Raw genomic sequence first — 25,887 nt, 5'->3', positions numbered from 1 at the left:
TATCACGAGTGCAAATGGAATCGAGTAGCTTTTCATCATAAAACTACACTGAAAGTGATCATGCTTAAACGTGTGCTTAAGTGGCAGATAACATCCGTAATTAAGGTGCTAAATTAAATTTTCATCTCTCTGGGCCAGTCTGAGACCACTGAAGGTAACGGTGTGATCCTAATCTCCACGTCTGAGGATTCATCTCTTAAGATGGGTCTAATTTCAGGGTGTGAGGTTTCAGTTTTATCATCTTTCAATCGCATATAAAGTATGTAACACAGAAATCCTTTGAGTTTAGATGAAATGGTCTCTCACAGCTTCAGTATTGGGTGAAGAATTTACATTATAAACCCAAGTAAAAGTAGAAACACAAACGTCACAGGAAAAGAGTGCCACTGGTAGGTCAAAGTACATCGGCAAAAGCATGAAATTTCACAACTGCATGAAACTGTTTTAGTATTATTGACCTGTGCTTTCAAACAGTAACAACCTTTAAACACAGGTCACATCTTAAAGGTCCCATATTTTAACCTTTTGAGACAAGTTTCTATTGGTCTCAGAGGTCCCCAAAACATGCCTGTGAAGTTTGTTGCTGTAAATCACTCTAGTAGGATTTTTGGTTGTCTAAAAATCCCCTCTGTTTCAGCCCTGCTCAGAACGAGCTGTTTCTGACTGTGGCTTGAAATGTTAATGAGCTGTCTGACTCCACCCCTCTCAGGAAATGGATATGGCTCTGAGAGGAGGGCGGGACTTTCTTCCAAGCGGGGAGGGCCAACCGAACCTGGGGGTGGTGCTAACTCTCCACATGACATCATGAGGGGAAAATCTGTCTGATTCTTGGGGGAGATTGTAGACAGGCCAATGGCAAATATTTTTGTTAGAAAAGCCTGAAAAAAGTGTATTTTGCATAATATGTGTCCTTTAAAGATTTTCTAACTGATCCTTAAAACTCCTGCAAGGAGTTTTTTTTTCTGAAATTAAACGCTTAGTATGTATATTCCCCTTCCAGGGGCTCTCAATCAAAATAATAACAAGCGTTGATGAGTAGGAATGTACTGCTCAGCTTCACCCAACAATGCAGCTTACTCCTCGTTTTAAATTGAAGTCGACCTCCCTACGAGTGACTTGATTGAGTGTATAGTGGAAGCGTGCTGGTAGCTATTCAAAATAAAAGCATTAATGTGGGCTTTTACTTTGAAAAGCGCACACTGGAAGTGTTTTTGAACTGTGTTTACCTTTACCTGCAACATTTTGAACCATGTGGAAACAGAAAGCTTCATAAATAATGGAATTTTGGTGAACAACTTTATTAAACAGACGCATTTAAGCTCCTGGCCTTCATCTGGTTAATCAAGAAACAGATTTCAGACATATTCTACTGATGTGGACATACATATTTGGTACAACAACGTAAATATGGCTCTCTATTTACCAATTTCCTATCTAGTTTGACCAAAAACCGCTCTTGGTGCAAGGAAAAAAATAGAAAAGACCTAAAATCCATAAATTCTCTGTGTGTGAGACATGCAGCGTCTCTGAGATGCAGCCCTAACACTGGCTGCCAATCTGAAACAGCAGTTGCTGCATAGGAACAGCGATGAGCGCTGCAGCACTGTGACATCACAGTGTCAGCGCAGACCAAAACATGGTGGCCTCCTGGTGAGTTTATAAACTCAAATTACTCAAAATTCAGATATCTAGTGAGTTTTTTAGTTCAATATACATTTGAGAGATACGAATATCTATCCAACAAGATGAACTTGTCTAATCATGCAGGGTTCCTTTTAAGAGATAAGACAGTGTTTGGTCACAGGGAATGCCAAAATCAACACTAACTAGAAATTCCTCAAAGAAAATCTAAAGATGACAAATCAGGAAAAACCTACTTTCTGGTATATTTGCACATATTTGAGTATCCAGCGCATTTATCAACTAACAAAATGTGAAATAAGCTAACCCAGTTGTTCATGGTTTCTCTGTATCTGAAATCTGATGGTCTGTTTAAATCTCTGACATCAGAATTAGTCCCTGCCCCTGACCTGATACCTCTACCCATGTATCTCACACAGCTACACTCCTGTCGCTTGATCTGTATTTTATGGACCAAAGCATGGTACAGATGTAGTTTGGACCACAGGAGACTTTCTTAAAGGGTGGAAAAGGGTGTTTAATATGTCCTGTTTATACTATAAGCCCACATCAATGATTCGTGGTTTAGTTTCAAATAAAAATATCTTACTGTCTAAAGCTGTAAGGTAGACATAGTTCTGTAAAAAGGGCCCAATCTTACTCTAATGCAAATATGTTTAGTCTAAGAAACTATAAAATTTAGAGTAAAAGTATCCCTCCCAGTGTTATGATAAAAGCTTCACTAATACCTGGTATAAATAATCGAAGTGAAACTTGGCTGCTTACTTCAGTTTCTAAACACAGTAGAGGTTTGGGTGCTCTGTTTTCATCTCACTCAATTCCTCCAATCCTGTTTAGGCAGCTCTGGTATCCTGGTCTCGATGTGTCACAGAGCCATTAACACGGGTGATGAGTCACTGTGTTGTTGAGGGCTCTGCGGCTTCAGTGTGATGTATCAGACACCCACAGTGTGGTTCCCAGAGCCCTCTGCCAGTCACTGTGGCCCTGCGCATTGGCTGGCTGCTCTGCCAGGGAGGCTTACAGGCCAGAAGTGTTGAAGGGAAAGCCCAGGAGAGCCGGGGATATGAGCCGCAGTGGCCAAGTGGTAAATTCTCACCTGCTACTAAGTGAGAATTAGCACTGTGATCGTTTTCCTTTCACACTGTGAGTCACATAACCTCAGTCCCACAACCTGCTGTTACCTTTCTGTGTGTCCTTGATGGCCGCACACAAACACAACTGAAAGAGTTTTTCTTGTTTAGCCTGAAGGAGTAGACCTCACTGTCCCAGTGGTGGCCCAAACAGCAGCAGTGGAGCTATTTTACCCTGTGGATAAATGTCGTTCTCGCTTTCTCTCATCTTTTTAGGTGCTTCTCCAAGTCATTGGAGTGATTGCAGTCGCAGCTCTCATCATCCCCTGGACCCTTATTCCTGTTATCCCCCTCCTGGCTATCTTTCTATTCCTGCGACGCTACTTCCTGAAGACCTCCAGGGACATCAAGCGCCTAGAGTCTACCAGTACATTTTTTTCTTTCTCTTTTTTGGATGGTGGGGTGGGCATGTCCATTCGTGGAAAGAGACAAAAGCAGACCACAGGAATGCTAATAGACCATTGAGGAAAGCCACGGTCATTAGCATAAAGGCTAAAGGTGGCGGTGGCCTATGGCTCGGCCACACGCAGTTTCCTCAAGAGACGGGAGTTCATGACATCACATACAATGGGAAAAATGCCAAGTGGGCATGACTGGGCCATCACAGGCTTTAGTTCATCTATTTTATTCTGGGCTGAGAGCCCAAACTCACATTGGCCAACAGGTTCCATCATCTTAAAGAACAAAAGTTGTATAAAAAAGCTCAGAGGAAACATTTTAGGTTTTGTCTTTGGTTTTGTGAGCCTAATAAATAGTGAAACAAAAGACCACTCAAACGCAACCTTTCCTGAAATCCAAACCATTTTACATCCAGAGAATATTAAATGCGGGTTCAGTACCCACTTGTTTTACTGCATGTTGTTTTATTTTATTGTCTACACTATCTTATGATCAATTAATTAATCAGAAAAAAAGAATTTCATTATTATTTGATGTTCAATAGAAATTTGAAAAAGAAAGACTTTGATAAAGAGAAAAGATACAGTGTTTATAAAAAGTATTCAGCCCCTTGGATGTTTTATCCTTTTATTGAGTTAATAAATCAAATATGGTCAATATAATTTGACTTTTGTCAGACTTGCACATCTAGACACTGCAATTTAACTCCATTCTTCTTTGCAAAGAGATTGGATGTGATCAGCCATTTTCAAGTCCAGCCACAAATTCTCTATTGGATCGAGGTCTGGGCTTTGACTTAGCTTTTCCAGAACATTCCCCTTGTTGTCTTTAAACCACTTTTATGTAGCTTTTGCTGTATGCTTTGGATCACTGTATTACTTGAAAATAAATCTTCTTCAGTTCTCGTACAGACTGAATAAGATTGTCCTCCTCCTACTATGGCTTGGAAGGCTGAATAAGATTGTCCTTCAGGATTTTCCTATGTTTTGCCACATTTATTTTACCCTCTACCTTTTCAAGCCTTTCAGGGCCGTCTGCCAAGAAGCATCCCCACAGTATGATGCTGCCACCACCATCCTTCACAGTGGGGATGGTGTGTTTGTTGTGTTGTACAGTGTTTGGTGCAACAGGATCTTTTCTAATGGCCAAAAAGCACCATTTTGGTCTCGTCAGACCAAAGACTTGACCATGGAGTCTCCCACATCCCTTTTGGTGGCCTCTTTATCAGTGGCCTTCTGTTTGCCACTCTCCCATAAAGCTTTGACTGGTGAAGAACCTGGCCAACAGTTATGTAAGCAGAGTCTCTCCCATCTCAGCTGCTGAAACTTGTAACTGCTTCAGAGTAGTCACATGTGTCTTGGTGGCCTCTCTCACTAGTCACCTTCTTGCACACCCACTCAGTTTGTGAGGATGGCTTGATCTATGCAGATTTACACATGTACCATATTCCTTCCATTTCTTGATGACGGATTTAACTGAACTGGGGGATTTTCAGCGCTTTGGAAATTTTTTGTACCGATCCCCTTACTTATACTTTTCAGTAACCTTTTCTCTGAGTTGCTTGGAGTGTTCTTATGTCTTCATGGTGTAATGGTAGCCAGTAATAATGATTAACCAGTGACTGGACATTCCAGACATATGTGTCTTTGTACTACGATCACTTGAGACACATTCACTGCACTTAGATGATACCTACTTCACTAATTGTGAGACTACTAGCACCGATTGGCCTCTGTTGAATTAGGTCAGCCACTTTAAAGAGGGTGAATATTTATGCAATTGCTTATTTGACCTTACTTTTTTTGTTTGATTAACATTACTCTATAGAAATGTTTCTACTTTGACATTAAAGTGTTTTTTTTTTTTGGTCAAAAAGCCAAATTATATTTAACATAATTGATTTGTAAAATAAATAAAAAGGTAAAACATCCGAGGGGTGAATACTTTTTAAAGGCACTGTACCTAAAAATACTAATAAACATGTTGAGAACCATTCTTTATCTGGTAATTTAAGCTTTGTTAGTGTCAGAAATTTTGAAGTGATTTGGGTTAAAACATATATTTAGTGTTAAAAGCAGAAATAATACATTTCTACAGATGCATTTTTATCAAACTGCTAACTCATTTGGCAAGTGTGTTTTATTTTTCTTCAGCTCGGAGTCCGGTATTCTCCCACCTTTCCTCCTCTCTCCAAGGCCTGAGCACCATCCGTGCCTTTAAGGCTCAACAAAGGTTTCAGCAAATGTTCGATGAATATCAAGATATTCACTCAGGTCAGAACACAAAACAGTATAAAGGATATTAACTTTTATTTCTGATGTTTAGAGACCTATATTGTTGGAGGTTTTTTGTAACTAAGGCACATTTAGGAAACAATGATTAGGTTGTTGTCCATTGTGTGTTTGTTAACAGCTGCCTGGTTCTTGTTCCTGACAACCTCTCGCTGGTTTGCTGTACGACTGGACGGAATTTGCTCAGTTTTTGTCACCATCACTGCTTTTGGCTGCCTGTACCTCAGAGATGGTACTGTACATGAATTACACACTATTTACATGTGAGACATTCTTTGTGAAAACATGATGCCAAACTCATATGGGTTTGCTTTTGCAGGACTGGATCCAGGTGCAGTGGGTTTGGCTCTGTCTTATGCTGTGACACTAACGGGCATGTTCCAGTGGGGAGTCAGACAGAGTGCAGAAGTTGAGAACATGGTGAGAACTTACACATATTTATGATTCAAGTGTTGTAGGATTAGATCAGCCTGACATGGCAGATTAACCGTTTGGCATATCCATGACATGGGATATTCACATCTGTTTGGGTAACGCCCACCAGACGGTGTTTAGGACCAGCAGAACTTTAAATACTGTAGGAGAGTGATTGGAGGAACTTTCTGTCTGTCAATTTCATTACAGGCAAATCAGATGACACCGGCATGCACCTGCACAGAAGAGTAAACTTCATAATGCAAGCTTGACAGGCAGCCATTCTTAACTATCAGTGGAGCCAGTCAAACTTGCGCTGAAGCTGGTTGGAAGAAGAGCAGAAACTGAATCAGTCTGATTCTTTGCTCTTCTTTTACCAAAGGAAACTGCCACTATAGCAGCATTCACACTGATATATCCACCAGCCACCATTATTTCCAAGTTGAAGTCACTTCAACCAAACCATGCCTATGACTTTTCATCTGTCTGATAACATACAGTGCCATGAAAAAGTATTTCCCCCCTTTCTGAATCCTGATTTGCATTTTTGACACACTTAAATGTTTCGGATCATCAAGACAATTTTAATATCTCACAAAGACAGCCCAAGTAAATACAAAATGCAGTTTCTTAATGATTAGTTTATTTATTAAGGGAAAAACAAATTCAAACCTTTCTGGCCCTATGTGAAAAAGTAATTGCCCCCCTTGTTAAACATGAGTTAATTGGGATGAACCACAGATCTTGGAAAGCTGGGTTCAATGTCCTGGCCACACCCAGCCCTGATTATTCACAGATTTATTGAAACAAGAAATAACTTACATAGAAACTGTCAGACAAAGTGAAGTAGGCTACAAGATCTCAAAGAGAAACGCATCATGCCACGATCCAAAGAAATTCAAGAACAGATGAGAAACAAAGCGATTAAAATCTATCAGTCTGGAAAAGGTTACAAAGTCGTTTCCAAGGCTTTGGGACTCCAGCAAACCATGGTCAGAGCCATTATCCACAAAAAGAGAAAACTAGGAACAGTGGTAAACTTTCCCAGGAGTGGTCGGCCAACCAAAATGACTCCAAGAGTGCAACGACGACTAATCCAGACAGTCAAAAAAGAACCCAGACATCCAAAGAACTGCAGGCCTCACAGGCCTCAGTTAAGGTCAGAGTTCGTGACTCAACCATAAGAAAGACACTGGGCAAAAATGGCATTATGGGAGAGTTCCATGGCCAAAACCACTGCTGACAAAAAGACCACAAACGCTCGTCTCACATTTGCCAAGAAACATCTTAATGATCCCCAAGACTTTTGGAGAAATATTCTGTGAACTGACGAGACAAAAGTGGAACTTTTTGGAAGGTGTGCGGCCCGTTACATCTGGAGTAAAAATAACACAGCATTTGATAAAAAGAATATCATGCCAACAGCCAAATATGGTGGTGGCAGTGTGATGGTCTGGGGCTGCTTTGCTGCTTCAGGACCTGGACCACTTGCTGTGATTGATGGAACAATGAATTCTGCTGTCTATCAGAAAATCGTGAAGGAGAGTGTCTGACCATCAGTTCATGCCCTCAAGCTCAAGCACTCTTGGGTTATGCAGCAGGACAACGCCTTGAAACATACCAGCAAGTCCACCTGTGAATGGTTAAAAAAAAGAAAAAGAAAACAAAAACAAAATAAGGTTTTGGAGCAGCCAAGTCAAAGTACAGACTTAAATCTAATTGAGATGCTGTGGCGTGACCTTAAACAGGCAGTTCATGCTGGAAAACCCTCCGATATGGCTGAGCTAAAACAATTCTGCAAAGAAAAGTGGGCCAGAATTCCTCCACAGCGATGCAAAAGACTCATCACCAGTTATCACAAACGCTTGATGTCAGTTATTGCTGCCAAGGGTGGCACAGCCATTTAGCCTATTAGGTTCAGGGAGCAATTACTTTTTCACATAGGGCCAGATGGTTTTTTCCCTTTAATAAATAAAATCATCATCTAGAAACTACACTTTGTATTGACTTGGGTTGTCTTTGTGAGATATTAAAATTGATTTGATGATCCGAAACATTTAAGTGTGATAAATATGCAAAACAATCAGGAAACAGAAAGGGGGTAAATAGTTTTTTACAGCACTGTATAAAATGTGCCTGTGCTCCCCAAACTTTACAGACTGAAGTGCTGGTGTCTTCTTGTGAATTATTTCTTTGATTAAATATGAATAACCCTGAGATGTTAAAGAGAAAACTGTAGTTTATGTTGTTTAGATTACAGATCTTTGTTTTAATATCATCAAGTCAACAAAAACTGAATTTCTACCGTTCTCAGTCGTGTTACAAGTTCATGATGGCAACATTCATTCACCAGAAGTACATTTTTTAGAACTTGTTTGTTCATAAAGATATGAAAATAAATAGAAATGTTATATTTAATTAGGCACAATTCAGAACACCAAGACAAACAATATACTACTTTTTTGAGCCTGCAACATCAACTTGACAACCTAAAAATATAAAAGGATTACTGAAATTTAAACAAATGAACAAGAAAATACCCTTTTTTGCATTTTACTGTTAGGAGAATTCCTTTCTTCATAGCCCAACTTCAGTGTAAAGCCTAAAAAATCAGAAAATTGAATCACAATAACATTGTTACATGAACCAAGCATTGTTAGTGTTGAATCACAGGCTGAGCTCATTGTTACTTCCCTGTAAATATTTCTTTTCATAGATGACATCAGTGGAGAGAGTGGTTGAGTATGCCGAGCTGGAGAGTGAAGCACCCTGGGAGACGGACAAACAGCCTCCGCCTGACTGGCCAAAGACAGGCTCCATCACCTTCAACAGAGTCAACTTCTCCTACAGCGCCAGTGAGCCTTTGGTCCTGAAGAACCTGACTGTTGTGTTCACAGCACGAGAAAAGGTTCTTGTCTTTATTCCCACCCATGCACGCTCACTGGTGTGCAGCGTCTGTGACGTAGGTTGATATGCAGCTAGTGTAGAAGGTGTGGTGTGATTCCTTTTTTATGTGGCTTTATTTTCAAATCAATTATTAAAGGGACACCATATTGTGCTGCTGAATCTTCACTACTATACCATTTGTGATTCATGGAATACATATCATGTAATTAAGACTGTTCAAGTGGATCCATTTGTTCCCTATTTGCATTTTGAGCTACCTGACGGTGACAACTGTTTATTCACTGTAAGAGAGAGGAGAGGCCGAGGGAGGAGAGAGAGGGTGAAGCAGGGGGAGATGGTTGAGGATGATTGAAATTGTGTTTAATGCAGGGGGTGTATTTTGCATGGCTATGGTTGGCCAGGGCGGCTGATTTCACAATGGATGGGTTGATAAGTGTTGAGGCCCTGGCTCATGGGAGGGATCTCTGCCACATGCCATGGGGGTGAAAGGCTTTGTGCATCCTGACAGTTCCCCTGACACCCTTTCAGAAGGAGCCCTGCACCTACCAGCTACAGTACAATATCCATTCACTCCCACCCACACTGCACTCATATACAGTACATAATTGCATCAAAACACACACACTGGCTACATCGAACACAGCAGTTGACCCCTTATTGTTATGAGAGATATCCTCTTATAAGCGAATAGCACTAAAGCAAATTAATCAACTTTAACTGTGCAACATGGCTTCTTACATGAACTTTGACTTTCTTAAATGTTTGTCTGACATACCAACATAAGATGCAAAAGTAACATGAGAAGCATGATGCTAAGCTTTCTCTTAAATTTTGATTGATGACAGCCAGACAAATTGTGACTGATCCATGCAAAACACGGTTTGAAATGCATTACGAACCCCCTCTCTTAGCAAAAAAAACACAACCATCAAATTCTTCAAATAGCTCAAATGATGTTTGTTTACATTCAGGGCCAGTCTGAAAGAAGTGTGGTGTTCTTTGAGGCCAGCCTGAGATGGATGGACAGGTATACAAAGCCTCTGGGTTAACATCTTGTCTCCTTTCAGCTGGTCTCTCTGAACAGAGATCTGCATATGAATGCAGAATCTGTAGGCGAGGGACAAGATTTTGGGCGAGCGATCTGGTTTGTGTTTGTTGTCCGTTGTTGTTCGTATAGTGTAGACCAATGTTGTTTTTAGAAGGCTTTGTTAAATGCAGGAAAACAGTCTTTAAGAAAGGAAGAGAGGTTGAAAACGGTGGTTAGAAATGCACTCCTTTGACCCGCTAGCTTTTATCTCGTAACTATTCAGCATTCACATATTGTAAAGAAAAGATGTCTGCTTATGATTGAAATGGACTATCTGGCCCTAGATGTCATCTAGAAACCTCTACACCATTTTTATGCCAAGTTGCTTCTTTTTGTATTAGACAATCAGTACACTGAGTGGAAGTCATGGCCGTGGACCTGTCCACAGAATTTGCTGGGTCCCTGAAAAACTCAGTAAATAGGCCCGCCACCGTTTAGATTTATTGATACAGTATATATGCATGTGAGCAGTAGCAATGGTGCTGCCATCCGTTCTGACAATTACCTCATTTTTTGAGCGAAAAAATGTGCTGTGCTTCTAATGTGCTCTGATCTTGAAAATATCTATTTCTGTCCGTCGTTGCCACTCTTTGCAATTTTTCGCCCATTTTTGGTATTTTTTTCCTCTTCGAACCCATTTTTGCCACCTTTTGATCCCTTTCGACCACCTTTTCCTGTCTATTGTAGACTCTTTTTGTTCTTTTTTTGTCACTTTTAACCAATTTGACCTATTTTTGCCATTTTATGACACCTGTAAATCACTTTTTCCTGTCATTGGCTGCCTATTTTTTCCTTTTTTACCACTTTCAAATGATTTTTTTTGGTAAATTGTCACCCATTTTTATCACTTTTTGACCCCTTTTCACCTCTATTTAACCCATTTTCATCTCTTTTTCTAGCCTATTGGTCCTTTTTGTCCTTTTTGCCTCTTTGAACCCATTTTGCCACTGTTTGACCCATTTTCTCCACTTTTCCTGTCCATTGTTGCCTCTTTCTATTTTTTTATTTTTTATTTTTTGGCCATTGTTACCCGATTTGACCCTCTTTGTGACCCCTTTTCACCACTACTTAACCTATTTTCACCTTTTTGTCCAGCTTATTGTTACCTTTTTTGTCCTTTTTGCCTCTTTAAACCTATTTTGCCACTCTTTGAACCATTTTCTCCACTTTTTCCTGTCCATTGTTGCCTCCCTTTTTCTTGTCAAGTCAATTTGCCATTGTGTTCATTTCTTGCTTATTAATGCAATGTCTCAAGATTATTTGGTGAGATTTCCTTCAAACTCTGCACAAATTTCCACCCTGTCTCAAAAATATCCTTCAGATTTTGGTGGATGTAGGTCAAAGGTCAATTTCATTGTGCTCCATGTTCATCCCTTGTCACCAAATTGAATGGAGTCATTTTATCCATTATTTATGTCTGTGCTTTGTCTTTCCACCTGCCTCACACATTTTCTGTAATGTCTGTGGACTAGTTGTCCTCGCCTATTCTCGCAATAAAAATATGCATGTGGGTCAGTTAAGAATAGAGCATTAAAGACCATGGTTGCTGGCTCTACAAAAATGCAGAAATTACCCTTATTTTGTTCCACCTGTAAGTGAAACAGTGGTAACATCCCGTCTAACTCCTACCCATATTGGCCACAGGATTAACGTTTAGTTAATTTAGATCCTAGCTCATTGATCTCGATGCTTTCATCAAGCCTCTGTGTAAATTGGCAAAGAGGGAGAATAATGGCAGTATTACATCGCCTCTGTGTGTTGGCATGTTGTGAAGCACACAGCGCCTCTTTGTTACGGCAGCAATATTGTTGCTAAATCCAAGGCTAAACAAAAGGTTGCCATTTGGCGATGTAATGCCATATGACAAGCCTATGTGTTGGCAGGCAGCAGCCTGTGGCCTCATCATCCTCAGTCCATAGGAAGAAGGAAGAGATTGCCTTGAGGTGCCGTCATTGTCACCATTTCTAATGGTTGATTCCTATCTTTCCAACAGAACTTTTTCTTATTTGATCAAATGATAATTTATTCAGTGAACAGCTTCTTCCAGATGGGTCATTTTCTGCAAGGGTGTTTTAAAGATGAGGTCCATGTGTTGTCCACAAAGCAGTGGGTATTCTATCTTACATTCATGGCCAAAGACCTAAGTACATGACCATCCACCTCAACTGTTGCCTTAGTTTACAGATGTTGCTAGTGTGTGAAAATAAGTGTAGATTTTTATTAACAATGGATGCTAGCACATCACCCATTACCTTCTCTAATATGTACAATGCCTAAAAAAGTATTCACCCCTTGGATGTTTTACCCTTTTATTGGTTTTATAAATAGGCTTTTTTGACAAAAAAAAAAAAAAATTAAAAACAACAAAACAGATTTCTACAAAGTAATGTCAATTAAATAAAAATATGGAAAATAAAACACATGATTGCATAAATAGATTAGACTGATATAGGCCGATTTACACGTGCCATATTCCTTCCATTTCTTGGTGACGTGTTCATCTGAAATCTCGGGAATGTTTAGTGCCTTGGAAAAATGTTTTAATCCATCCTCTGACTTTTCTTTTTTAATAACCTTTTCTGAGTTGCTTTTGTCTTCATGGTGTAATGGTAGCCAGGAATGCAGTCAGGTGATCCCTGTTTCACCACTTGTGAGAATACTAGCACCAATTGGTTGGACCTCTGTTGAATAAGGTCAGTCACTTTAAAGGAAGTGAAATTTTTATTTGATTTTGACTCTGTTTAACCCAGAAAAATTATCATTGCGATTAAAAATCTCATTTACAAGAGTGTCCTGGCCAAGACAGGTAGCAGCACATTCAAGGTACAGACACAAAAAAACAAAATAACTACAATCACAGAGATACCAAATCTGAATCACAGATCAGAAAGTCATTATTTAAAACATCTACACCCTGATACATCCTCCTCCAGTTCCTTCAATCTACCCTTAAAAAGATTAAAGGTGACCAGCTTTTCAAAACATAAGGTCTCCTGAAGAAGATTCCAGGCTGCAGGAGCAGCGTACCTGAAACTCCTTTTACCAATTGCAAGATAGACTTTGAGAACAGAGAGCAGCAGTAAAGTTTGTGACTGAGTCACAGAGCAGAGACTGTAGCTTCAAGAACTTTGACATGAATGAAATCACACAAGTATGATGGAAGCAGATTTAGTAAAGCCTTATAAATAAGGATATGACAAAGTTATTTAGCCTACAAGTGGACAAAGAAGGCCAACCAACTTGATTATACAGAATGTAACATATTGAGTTAAGAACTTAAGGTTCATTATAAACCTCAGTGCCCCACAGTATCCAAAGATGTAAGGAAGTTGCATACATGTACAGCACATCACCGTAATCAAAGGCATGAAAGTGGCAGAAACAAGCCTTTTCTTTGCTTCACACAAAAAACAAGACTTCTTCCTGAGATAAAAATCCAGCCGCAGCTTTAACATCTTCACAAGTTTTTCAATATGAAGCTTAAAAGTCAAAGAATCATCAATCAAGAATCCAAGATATTTATAAGATGACACAGACTCAATCACATCACCCTGAGATTTAGTGACTTGAGGAAAGTTCAGCTCCTTTTTCTTTGACTTTGAAAACATCATGAGTTTGTTTTTTTCAGGATTCAAAACAAGGTTTAATTCCCATTTATGCAGTTACTTATTGTACTTTACAATTTTTTTGTTTGTTGACGTCACTTTAAAGAGGTTTGTTGCATTTATTTTAGACAAAAACCCAAATTATATGACCATGATGAAGAGCTGATGATGAACGGGTTATCAAAGGCCAAAATATCAAACTTGAAAAGTCAGCATTAACTGGTGAATGAGCTAGTTTACCTTAGAGTGTGATCTCTTTGTTATGGTGTTTGACCAAACAGTTTATTGGTGAGACTAAAGAAGCTAAAAAAGTATGCAGAACATATACTTTTTAAAGGTTTGAGTCTGTTGAGACTGGGGCTGGTGTTTGTTATATCATGCTGCTTAACTAACCAGACTAACTCATCTGTACTATCCACTGTTATCACTACAACAACAGTCCTGACTCATATGAACTGGCTGATAAATAAATAATTGTAGAACAAATACTGAACAAGCTAACAAGCCAGATACAACAAATGCAAAGCCAAAAAAACTCCCAACTGCAATTACAGAAAAGTTATTCACCGAAAAGTGTCAGCACAGACTTCTAGGATGGCCAGTTTCACACAGAAAGTGATTTTTTTCTTAATTTTACTGACTGGGTTGACTGTGTTGAAGCCTCCAACTTCAATCTGTAACTCAAAGCTACTTATTTACTGCTAGTTGTGTGATAATTATGCCCCTGTTACATCTTGGATCATGATGTTTAAAGCACTGGAGTAGAAAGATGGGCTCTCCTGCCTTTCCACAAGCCTAAATGGAAGGGCAGGAAGAGCACATGCCCCTTTTTTCTGTGCCTGCAAGTAAAGCCTGAAGAAAGGAGAGAAGCAGAAAAAACCCCAGAGCAGAGCAGCCATCAATGACAACAGAATGACACTGATTAAATCAGAAGCAGAATAAAAGAGGAGCCGGGGTGGAGGAGGGTTGCAAAACAGCGGCCTGCAGTGGGAGCAGCAAAGCATAGCCATGCTAGAGCAGTCTGAATATGCAGCATGAGTGTGATTAGCCAAAAGTGTGCCTGGACTGAATCAGCTGGCCGTGAACTGATGAGGGCTTGTGTGATATCAGCTGATCTTAATTATATGAGACTTCGTTGCCTGCTCTTTCTAAAGCTGTATGCTCAAGTTCTGCAAATTTTAGAAAAGCCAAGACAATGGATGATGCTGTGGCAGAAGTTAGAGATTCTTGATTGTAAAACTAAAGGCAAATAGCAATACTGGTGTTTAAAATAACATTTTAGGTGATTGCCAATCCTCAGCCAGTGTTTCTATCATTAAAAGTGTTTTTTAAACTCATTCACTCACTGGCACTGACAGCATCTCTTGGCTGAGACATGTTTTGATTGTCATTTATGCCTGGATATTAACAAGTCAAGTCTTTTTATGGCACATTATTTGCCAGTATGCTGATATCAGCCAACGGGGTTGATATTACAGATAATGATTTTGGACCGATGCATCCCTAGCAGCATTGCAAACTAAAACAGATTTTATTATTTTAAGGTAATAAAAATGATGGTATAATAAAAATGCAGTCCCAGTTCAGTTCTGAACTTTAAAGACTGCACATTTTTTTGTATCAGGCTGTAAACATGTTACCCCCTTAAAGCCTGTTGTATCATATTTCATACATACTTTTATGATACCTCTATCTCATCAATAGGATCAATAAATTGATAAAAAAAAAATTCTGAATACAATTAGATAAATGATTTTTAAAAATGCCCTCAAGTGGATTATCAATCACCAAACACACCTAATGTATCAATTCAGATACAAAAAATATGTATGTTAAATTTTATAGAAATTTAGATTTTTTGGGATTTCAGTAGAAAGTGAAATAAACATTTCAGTTCCAAAAATGGGAATTTTCTGGCTATAATTTGTGTTTTCAGGCTTTAACACATTTTAACATAGAGCCTGATGGTAATGTTTTAGCTTTTGGAGACAGACCCTAGTGGGCACTCAGGGAATTGCAGCTTTTTGCACTTTGACTTCCTTTTTCAACAGGGGTAGTTGCTGCTTTGGTTTCATATATTAAACACCATATCTTCTAAAAATCATCTTAATTTTATTATTATTATTATTGGCATGTAACCATTGAAGCTAGAGGCTCTGACAAAGCTGCTTCTTGCAAGAAACCAGCCTGGTTTATTCCACTACTGTGAGGGAGTGCTTTGTTTTACCCGCTTGCTGTAGAACAGAATGTTTCGTATCATCCTTTTATTTTCATCTGTACTCCATTCAGGTGGTTTTGAATTCAGCCATATGGCTAGTTACCTCAGGGACATTGTCTTAAGCACTTTAGTGACTGATGGCCTTAATGAACACAATAAGATTGAGTCTTTTTTGTTGGTTTGTGGAATTTTCACAGATTGTCTCATATCTTCACTCCAGGTTGGCATCGTTGGACGTACTGGTGCTGGTAAAAGCTCCCTGATCGCTGCCTTGTTCCGGCTGGCAGAACCTGAAGGGAGCATAATGATCGATGGTTTTCTGACTTCTGAGATTGGCCTTCACACCCTGCGCCAGAAAATGTCCATCATCCCACAGGTATTTGCCCTTTTCAAAAGTCTCCTGACACCTGAGCTTTAGTTTGGAACACATTTTTGGTTTCTTTCACTTATTTAGGATAAGTAGGACTGGATAAGTTCAGAAGCTCAGCCTTGACTTTGAACAGAAATTAGTTTTCACAAAAAATGTTTTATGCAGATGAGGATGATAAGGGTATTGATCTGCTTGTTGTTGACTTTCTTGAGGCCCAGTATAACCTAGATTTTCACTAAAAGTTCAGGAGGTCTTAGAAAACCTTCATTAGAATTATAAGGGATTTTCCAAAAGATAAAATAAATCCAGCTCTGAAGTCTCAAACATTTTAAAAATCCCATTAAAAATACTTCCAAATTTCCCCAAATATTCTTCATACTTTATAAAAATTGAAAACCAGGCACTGCAAACAACTTTGTAAATTATTGGGCTATTATAATAAAGGCTTTGTATTTCCTCCCTCATTTGTTAAATGCCTTTTTTTTTTTTTTTTACACATTTTATTGCAATTTTGAATACAACACAACCCTTTCCCAAAGACCAGACAATACGGCAAAACAGAAATAAAAAATAATAGCATGCATAGTTGTAGAATATTTCAGAACAAATTCCCCCAAACATCCAAATAAATTCCCCACATTTCAATGAAAATTCGGGAAAATTTCAAAGGACGATGCCCCTTAAGGGCAATTCCCTAAAGTCCTTTGAAATTTTCCTGAATTTTCATCAAAATTTTTGGAATTTATTTGGATGTTTGGGGGAATTTGTTTGGAATTTGTTTATAATTTCCCTGAAATATCTGGGGGAATTATTTGTCAATTTATGTTGGAATTTGCATGAAAATCTTATAGAAGAAAATTAAAGGGGCGGGGGGCAATTTAAAAATTAAAAATACCTGGGCAATCCAAAAAGTGTAAAATTTAAAAACTTTGGAAGGAAATACTTAAAAAGTCTTTTTTTATAATGGCCAAATAATTTGAAAAGCCAATGGTCTAGAAGACTCTGACCTGATCTCTTTTCTCTCAGATTTTTGTCACTACCTTTCATTAGCTGTAGTTTACATGGAGGTGTGACCTCAAATATTTATCTGTTAGTCCCAATAAAGACTGACTTCATCAAAACATGTTAGCTTTTAAAATGATTTGGCCACTATAACAAAGGTTTATTCAGTACAAAAAAGCCCCAGATTCTAATAAAAGTACATCAAAAACAATCCATGAAAATTCCAATGAAAATTTTTGTTGCAAAATCTCCTAAAATTTCAGGCCACCACTGAAACTTCAGTGGACAATTATCTCAACAATTCTAATAGCAGAAATTATTACTATGTCTTAAGAAAGCCAAAATGTAATGTCTTTATATGTGCATGCAGGGTCTTGGTAGGATAGGGCTCCATAATATTCTTTGCATGATATTGGTATTGACAGATATGGGCTTAAAAGGTGAAATATCAGCAGATATGAAAATTTCTGCCAACCGTTATTTTTGCTCTAAACTCTGCCTACATTGCTTTACAATCAGAAAAGTTTTAGTCCGGACCAACAGCATAAGTATTTTTCTTTATTCATCACTGTAGACTGAGGTAATGACTGAAATGTTATAATTTATTCATCCTCCAACTTTAAACTGTGTTTCAAACACCAAGGTTTTACGTCTGAAATACATTTAAATATCAGTATTTATATCTGTATTGGCTAAATTATTTGGTAAATATCAACGCATCAGATATCTGCAAAAATTTGATATGGTGCATCCCTACTTTTTGATTTATCTCAGTCGCAGCTATGTTTTCAACCAGTTGTTGAAATAAAATTAAAAATCCACATTTATTTTTTATTTTGGCAATCATGTCTTAGAATATCAGTTCATCTTGTTTGTTAAATGTAGCTGTTCTAGTATTTTATCAAACTCTGGACTTTTTGACTTTTTCTCTCAGACACTTTGATCCTAATGATTTGAGAAATGGCAGGAATGTCATTTGAACACTGCTAGCAGACATCCCCATGCTTTGGCCCTTGTTTTTAATATGCCTGGCTTTTAAAAAGCCAAAACAAGTGAGGAGAATTACAGTCGTCTCTCAGGGGATTTCTGAAAGTGAGACAAACGGATGCCTTGAGACAGTTTAACTTTATTTCCGCTTGTTGAAACTGATACGGCATTAAGAAAATGCCAGCCTGCGGGTGAGTGTCAGCCGAGTGGAGGGAGGGGAGAAGACTCCCACGGCCTGTACTGTGAAGAGAGCAGTTCCCCATCCCTGACAGAGGATTAGCCCTCTACCCCCCAAACATGGGAAAGCTGCTTAGAAGAAGTCTCCCCCATCCTCACAGTCAGAGTCCCCTCGCTCACCGTCACTTCGCCCAAGTCTCAAACATTTCTAGGGTGCAGCCAAGATGCCCAAAAACAGTTTCATTAATGCTTCTCCGTGGAGTTGATAGGTTTCTGGCATCACTACTACTTCAGATAAAGTTTAACTTCTGAGTCCAAACTAGTTTGAGATGGATGTGATGTGTGTTTGATGTGATTTTGTTTACTCGATCTGTCTCCTTGAGGGAGAGACGCACACAAAGTGGCAGGTTTCAAATCAGAACCTCAAATGCATGCCCATCTGTATCCTATACTGGATGGCATTTGAAGTCTCACCATATCCAGGAGAGTAGAGTTTGTCTGTATAGTGCTCTTAGTTTTACAAACTTCTTGCAAGAAGCCTCTTCGATTCACACAAATTCACCTGAAAGCTTTTTTATTCTCCTGCTACACGCTAAAGATGAAGTGATAGTGATCCTTTCACATGGAGAGAAAAACCTTGATATAAATTGCTCGTTGCCTTACATTTCCATGTGGAATTTGAGTGTAAGATATGTACAGTATGCATTGCCAGTGAGTAGTTTCATTATTTGCCACCCACAGATCTGATTATGATAAGCTTTTATTAGCATATGGCATTAAAAAAAGGGATCCATTTCCGTTTCTATTGAATCCTCAGGAATGACTTAGTAAGAAATGAATTCTGTGGCAAACAGAGGGCTTAGAATTGGTGGAGCACATAATCGCTGTATGGAAAAAGCTGTGCTTGAAAGCAGTTTTTCCGACCCAACATTGAATCCTCAATTAAAGTGTGTCACAAAACTAGTTTGAATTGGGACTTCAGCTGGCTTAATGACAAGACGGTATTTTTTTTTGTGACAGGGGAAAAAAAAGCTCATTGGAAGTAAAGAGGTGGAACATTTCTCTGAGGTACAGGTTGCAGGTATGGAGTCCTGAAAGCTTTATTTTCATGGATGAAACTCGAGCAGCTGGTTCTCAGTCTTCTGACCTACAGGAAGGTTTGTTCAGACCTTTGAAAGGTATATGTTCAGTGTGTACACTGTCAAATCTATGGAATAAAACACACCAGTAAGGGCAGGAGTTACAAGGTTAACCACAATATAAATAAACAGTAAGATATGATACATACAGTGGGATACAGATATACAAACTATATGAGTGGCAGAAAAGAATATGATGGGAAATAACATGATTTGATATTAAATATTACAATGGGATAGTTTAGTACAGGATACATTTTGAAATATATAATGGAATATGCTAGGCTTCAGTAAAGATACTATTAAATACCATGTGATAAGTTATAAAATCTGAAAAAGGAGAACTACAATAAGATATGATGCAAAATGATAAACTGGCATACGATGGGATTGCCAATAATTTCAGATAATTCAATCAGATACCATATGATTCAATGCAATACTATACAATCATAATAATATTACTGTAGTAATAATACAATACACATGGTAGACCTCTAGGAGAATGCCCAGCACTCATTTTGCTGGTGGAGAAACATGGTACTAAACAATGCTGAAGAGCTGCTGAATGGCTTTCTACACTACATGTGATAACAAAATGTGAGGGAATACTATAAAATAGCCATACAATGGGACAAAACAGCAAACCGTTAGATAGAGGTGGGAAAAGTACAGCAGTATTCTACTCAAGGAAAGGTAAGAGGTACTTTTGTTAAATTTAAGTTGAACTACTAGGTATGTGCATGGTTAATCGCTTAAACAGTTAAATTCGTTTATCAAATTAGCCGGTGCGGGATTTACGAGTTGGTTAAACTAATCACCTCTCATTTTTTATAAACACAGGCTTGAAATCCCAGTCTATAATGCTCTTTTAACCTGTAACAAACCTCCCGCCTCTAGAGGCCGCTGTAGCTTTAGTTAATGGCCGCTGCCTTCCTGTCTGGCACTTCACAGATGTAAACATAAGAAGCTCAGTGGTAGCTTAGCGGTTAGCGTGTAGTAGGTTTGAGAGTTTTTTAAAGTAGTAAATAGAAATAAAGTTGTATGTAGGCTGTCGAGGTTTGAACCCACACATAACTCCCACCTGACGTGAAAAGAGGCCACATGTCAAAGCGTGATATTAATCTGTAAAGAGGAACGAAGGCTGGCAGCACTAGCTTTTAATGTTAGCCACACTACTTTTTCCACATAGGACCAGAAAGGTTTGATTTTGTTTTGATATTAAATTCAGAAGGCTTTTCAGACTTATGGCTTTTTTGACACGAGAAAAAAAAACAATTTTGCATCAAAAAATGTTCTTCAGTAGCCCTTATCCTCTTTCATAGGATATAACACAAACAATAAAGTTCGATGGCACGCACATCCCATAAAGTTGAGTACTGGGTGCTGGACCAAAAGAGTGAATCAAGCAGAACAGGTAAATGAGTCCGCACACCAGAAGCTGCTCCAAGGGCTATTTAATGAAGATTATCACCACATGTGACATTTCCGGCCTAAGCCCTTCATCAAAGCAGCTTCTGGTGTGCCGACTCATTTACCTGTTCTGCTATAACATAAACAATACCACATAAAAAAAAAAAGAATGGAATATAATAGATTATAGTGTGATACAACAGGAAATAATACAATCAGATACAACAGGATACTTGCTACACAAAATAATACAAGGGCATAGATTAGTGCATATCTTATGTCATATCCTATCATTGTATGATACAATAGAACTCTTTGTATCTGACTTTATCATATCCTAAAGTAAAACAACAGCATATGATGTGATTTAGTAGGATACTATTGGATATGACACGAGATGATACAACATGAGGGGGGGTGTAATAGAGCATTTTCACTGCTTCAGAATTAAAACAATCATTTTCTCCCATTTGTTTTTCACCCATAAGGACAGCATTTTCACATCAAACTAGGCAGTCGCAGAAATATGTGGCTTAAATATCTCAATCGCCCCCCTTGTGGCTGGCTGCAGTATAGCGATTCAACTGTGTGAATAGGGACTGATTTCACCGCCAAATGTTAAAAATAAAAGTACGATTCAAAGAAAATACAAATATTTAGACATAAAATGTGTCTTTTATTTAGTTAGTCCAACGCGTTGGCCCTCACAGTGTCTGCATAGACATAAGCTGGCCCTTGTACAAATGTAGTTGAAGACCCCTGCCATACAGCATGCTATGATACAGTCCAAAATAGTACAGTTGGATATAATAGGATAGAATATCCAACCAGATAAAATTAACTACATGGGCTATTATACAGTTAATATCATGATGCAGGGATTCTGCAATAACTGATTTAATGTTAGAAAAATCAAATTATGACACATCATTTGTAATAAAAAGGTAAAGTGAAGAATTCATGTATCTATCCATTATAATTTGTCCGTTTCACCTTGTATCATGCTTTAACTCTTCTTTCATCAGAGTGACACTACCTGGCTGTCTTCTGTGTCTTTTATTTCCTTGTCTGCTTCATCTTTAGTCAGTGAACTTCCATTTAAGTTACCCTTATTGAGGCGCTGCTGAGGGGTCATGAAGTAGTTTCCCAATTTGGCACCGAAGATTACAGGATCATATCACACAAGTCAAGATATATTAAAGTATAGTTATATCTTGCTAACCTTACACCTTCATTCTGTATTTTATTTGTTTGAGTTGCTTTCACAGACATTGCTTCTAGGCTGACCTGTAAGAGATAAACAGAAAAGGATGTATTGAAAGCACTGGGACTAGTTGTTTTATTACCTTGTGTATTTGACACATCTCCTGCTTTATTCCTTATAAATACCAGGTATGTATTTTCACTGCATTGCCTTGACTGAGATGAGGATACAATATAAGACTATTAATTTTTGATACAAAGGAACACTTGCTGCTATAACTTACCTCTACTACTTTGATAAACTCCATCACCTCCCATTAAAGATGCTTTCAAATGGCCATTTCAAGCATTAAGGCGCCATAAATTCAGTGTTATGATTCAAGTGAAAGTGCAGCTGTAGTTTTTCACTGATTAATCATGATCAATGTCAGCTGTGAACCATAGGAGATAAGAAACTGTGGGTAGTAAGTGTTTGTTAAATCACTTCAACATCGGAGCATGACATATGAATTAAAATCTGACCTGACATGAGGATGCCTGCTTGCATCTGTTTATCAGGTTAACCACAAACAGAGTGGCATGTTGGACTTGTTCCTCTGCACTGTAATAAAGAGCTTTATTTACTCTCTTAAAGGTGGCTGTGCAGCTGAACCTTGATACAGGAGTGTGGCTCACCATAAATACATATCTGGGACATCTGAGACCGTTCATTCATAAGGGCCGTCCACTGATGTGATGGCTCGTCTTTATAGAATAAAGCTGTTAGTTTTGGCAGAGATTATCATCTGAGTATTTCTCCTGTATGGAATTCTTTTTATAACAGTGACTAAATTGCGCTTTTTGTATTTTATTATAAATTCAGACAACCACGCACAAGCTCAGGATTTCTTAGTAAAAAGATCAACTTATTGAACACTGAATAGAGCTCCTGAGTGGAGAAAGCCCTTTGTGAACATCTTCCCCACAAACAGTGCCTAGCGGCGCTCTGTAAAGCTTGTCTTAACCCTTTCAGACATCTTCCCCCTCATCATTATCTTAACTGGCCACGGCCTTCTCTTTCTATATCCATCTATCCACAGGACCCAGTTCTCTTCACGGGCACCATGAGGAAGAATCTGGACCCTTTCAGGCAGCACACAGATGAGGACCTGTGGAATGCACTCCAAGAGGTACTCCAGCGTGGCTCTGAATGATTCCCCCTCGCCGGCCCAGGGGGGGATCCCTCTGTCCCCCTGTACAATGCTGCCATTCAGCCTCCCTGCTCGCCACAAGTCATGGGGGGAAATCCCATTAGGGCCATGGGGCCCAGCTCAATGTGCGGCTTGTAACTGGGAACCATTGAAAGTGCTGGGGGAGATGTGTTTGGGCAGTCAGGCCAACCAGGATGAAGGCTCCCCCCACAGTGAAGGGCTTCAGCTCCTGGTCCTGCCTCTGAATAGGTTTGGTGGCCTGGATTAAAGCTAGAGGCTGGCCACAAGAGAGCACTGGCCAAGGTCATCAGTGGACCTGGCCCTGCATTGTGCCAGGCGGTTAATGGGTGTGTTTGGATAGCTCTTTAAAGACATCCCCACAGGAAGCCTTTATGCAGGAGTAATGAAGGGTTGGGGCTCTGCTCTCACTCTCCGCAGGTACAGATGAAGGCCGTGGTGGAGGACCTGCCCAATAAGCTGGAGACGCTGCTGACTGAGTCGGGCTCCAACTTCAGCGTGGGCCAGAGACAGCTGGTGTGTCTGGCCAGGGCCATCCTCCGGAAAAACCGCATCCTCATCATTGATGAGGCCACGGCTAATGTGGACCCCAGGTCAGGGACACTTGAGTCTTCAAGTTTAACACTTTATATGAGTATTTGAGCGTTCCTTGCTGCATGGAGTGTAAGGCCGAGTTGTTTTTCTAAGTCCTGTATCAAAATGGTACAAAAAATGAGTTGTTTCCTTGTCATCTTAGGAAATTGACTTATCACTTGTATTTAAAACTGTTTTTGTTTCATTTTCTACTGTTGTACAGTCTTAAACTAAGGGTAGTTGACCTCCTGTTTGGAAACAGATATTCTTTAACTTTAAAATAAAATAATGAACTTTGGGTAGACCAAAGATTATTACATTTAATCACAGAATGAGAAATTTGTTATGGATTTTAAATAAAGAGGGGAACAGGGAAAATATTCGATAAATAAAGGTTCAGATGAATTCTGGCTTGTGCACTAAGCTGTCTAAACTGAAATGAGACATCAAGTGGCAGATTTATTTACATCACTGTGGCTGCAGGGAGACACTGCAGTGGCTTAAAGTGGCCAAAGTGTGTTAAAAAGATCAATTAAAGAGATATGACTGCCCAAGTTATGGACTTTAATTAATCATAATACATTAATGCTGACAGCCCTACCAATGACTAAATAATAAAATAAATGAAGACTAAATAAATGAAAATTTAAAACAAAATACAGTGTTTCAAAATGGTAAACTACAACAGCTACTTCTCCTGTCCTCTCTTACTCTCTCATTTAGGCCGGCCACACACTACAAGATTTTAAGCTTGATTTCCCTCCCCTGACAATCCTGGGGGCGTGTCCTATGTGAAACCTCGTCGCAAATGACTATTTGTCAGAATAATCGTCATGTGTGGTGTCAACACGACTATTTTACTGCTCCAAATCGCATGGTAGCCTCCCAGACCCCGAATCAAACTTGTTTGATATTTATAATTCTAGGTCGTAATGCCTCTGATGGAGCACCCACAATAAGAGCGAGCAGACAGGGTAGCGTCACCAGCCAGATCATACGTACTTTCACCGCTCACAACCATAAACACAACTGTGGCTTCTTTCCAGCCAGCATTTTCATCCTGAGTCTTTCCCTTGTTTTATGATTTTTGCTGCTCCTGTAATGCATGCCAGGGCAGCCTGTTGTGGAGGGACAGCAAGAGGGTATCAACAGACATCCGTGTTTGTTCATTGGCAGATCGGCAGGTGTGTGGTCTCCACTGATTTGACAGTCTGGCTGAGTTTTCTAGTGTGTGCGTTCAGATGGTTAAAGATGAAAAATTGTTTGAAATTGTCCTCTTGTCTGTGTCTAGTTTGTGGCCAGCCTTAGTGAAATAATCTTCTACTTGTCTTCATTTCAAATCTGAGCCCCGAGTGTGACAGGTAACCTCCTGTGTCAGTTAAATGATATTTACTGTATGTTGTTCTAAAGTCAGTGTAAATTTAAGGAACATTGTTTGCATGTTGTTGTTCAGTCAAAGATTGCATTAAGATTGGATCAATCACATCAGGCTTTTAGTTTTCAAACATTATTGCCAAAAAATGTGCTTTGTCTTATGGGGATATTTGACATCACTAAAATCACAATCTTTATGGAACTGAAACTCAAAGTGCCTATAAAAGTATTCACCCCTTTGATGTCTTTACCCTTTTATTGCTTTTATAAATCAAACATGGCCATTATAACTTGGCTTGTTTGACAACATAATTAAAAAAACTTTTTAATGTCAAAGTGAAAACAGATTTCTACAAAATAATGTTAATTAAACAAAAGAATATGTAAGGTAAAGAAGAGACAGTGTAAATATTCACCCCCTTTAAAGTGACTGACCTAATTGAACAGAGGTCCAGCCAATTGGTGCTAGTAGTCTCACAATCAAATCACCTGAGTGCAGTGAATTTGTCTCAAGTGACTGTAGTATAAAGACACCTGTGTTTGGAATGTCCGGTCACTAGCATTCCTTGCTACCATTACATCATGGAGACAAAAGAACACCCCAGGAGAATGGATATTGAAAAGTTTAAGTCAGGAGATGGATACAAACATTTTTGCAAAGCACTGATCATCCCCCAAAGTTCAGTTAAATCTGTCATCAAGAAATTGAAGGAATATGGCACATATGTAAATCTGCCTAGATCAGGCCA

The 25,887-nt window shown here is 39.0% G+C and overlaps 1 protein-coding gene across 1 annotated transcript in view; it reads left to right on the top strand.

The window, feature by feature from the left end:
- The window catches only part of LOC121523072 (ATP-binding cassette sub-family C member 4-like), a 65,597-nt gene that overhangs the window by 34,059 nt on the left and 5,651 nt on the right, over positions 1-25,887 (top strand). Inside the window, exons 21-28 of the mRNA XM_041807816.1 lie at positions 2,988-3,138; positions 5,324-5,443; positions 5,583-5,693; positions 5,781-5,881; positions 8,592-8,783; positions 15,913-16,068; positions 23,063-23,152; positions 23,612-23,784. Coding sequence (XP_041663750.1) covers positions 2,988-3,138; positions 5,324-5,443; positions 5,583-5,693; positions 5,781-5,881; positions 8,592-8,783; positions 15,913-16,068; positions 23,063-23,152; positions 23,612-23,784 — 1,094 coding nt within the window. The remainder of the gene's footprint in view (positions 1-2,987; positions 3,139-5,323; positions 5,444-5,582; positions 5,694-5,780; positions 5,882-8,591; positions 8,784-15,912; positions 16,069-23,062; positions 23,153-23,611; positions 23,785-25,887) is intronic.

This window comes from Cheilinus undulatus, linkage group 15 (assembly GCF_018320785.1).
Source record: "Cheilinus undulatus linkage group 15, ASM1832078v1, whole genome shotgun sequence".
Taxonomy (NCBI): Eukaryota; Metazoa; Chordata; class Actinopteri; order Labriformes; family Labridae; genus Cheilinus; species Cheilinus undulatus.
The sequence above is the reverse complement of the archived record's forward strand: the minus strand, read 5'-3'. Positions and strand labels throughout refer to the sequence as shown.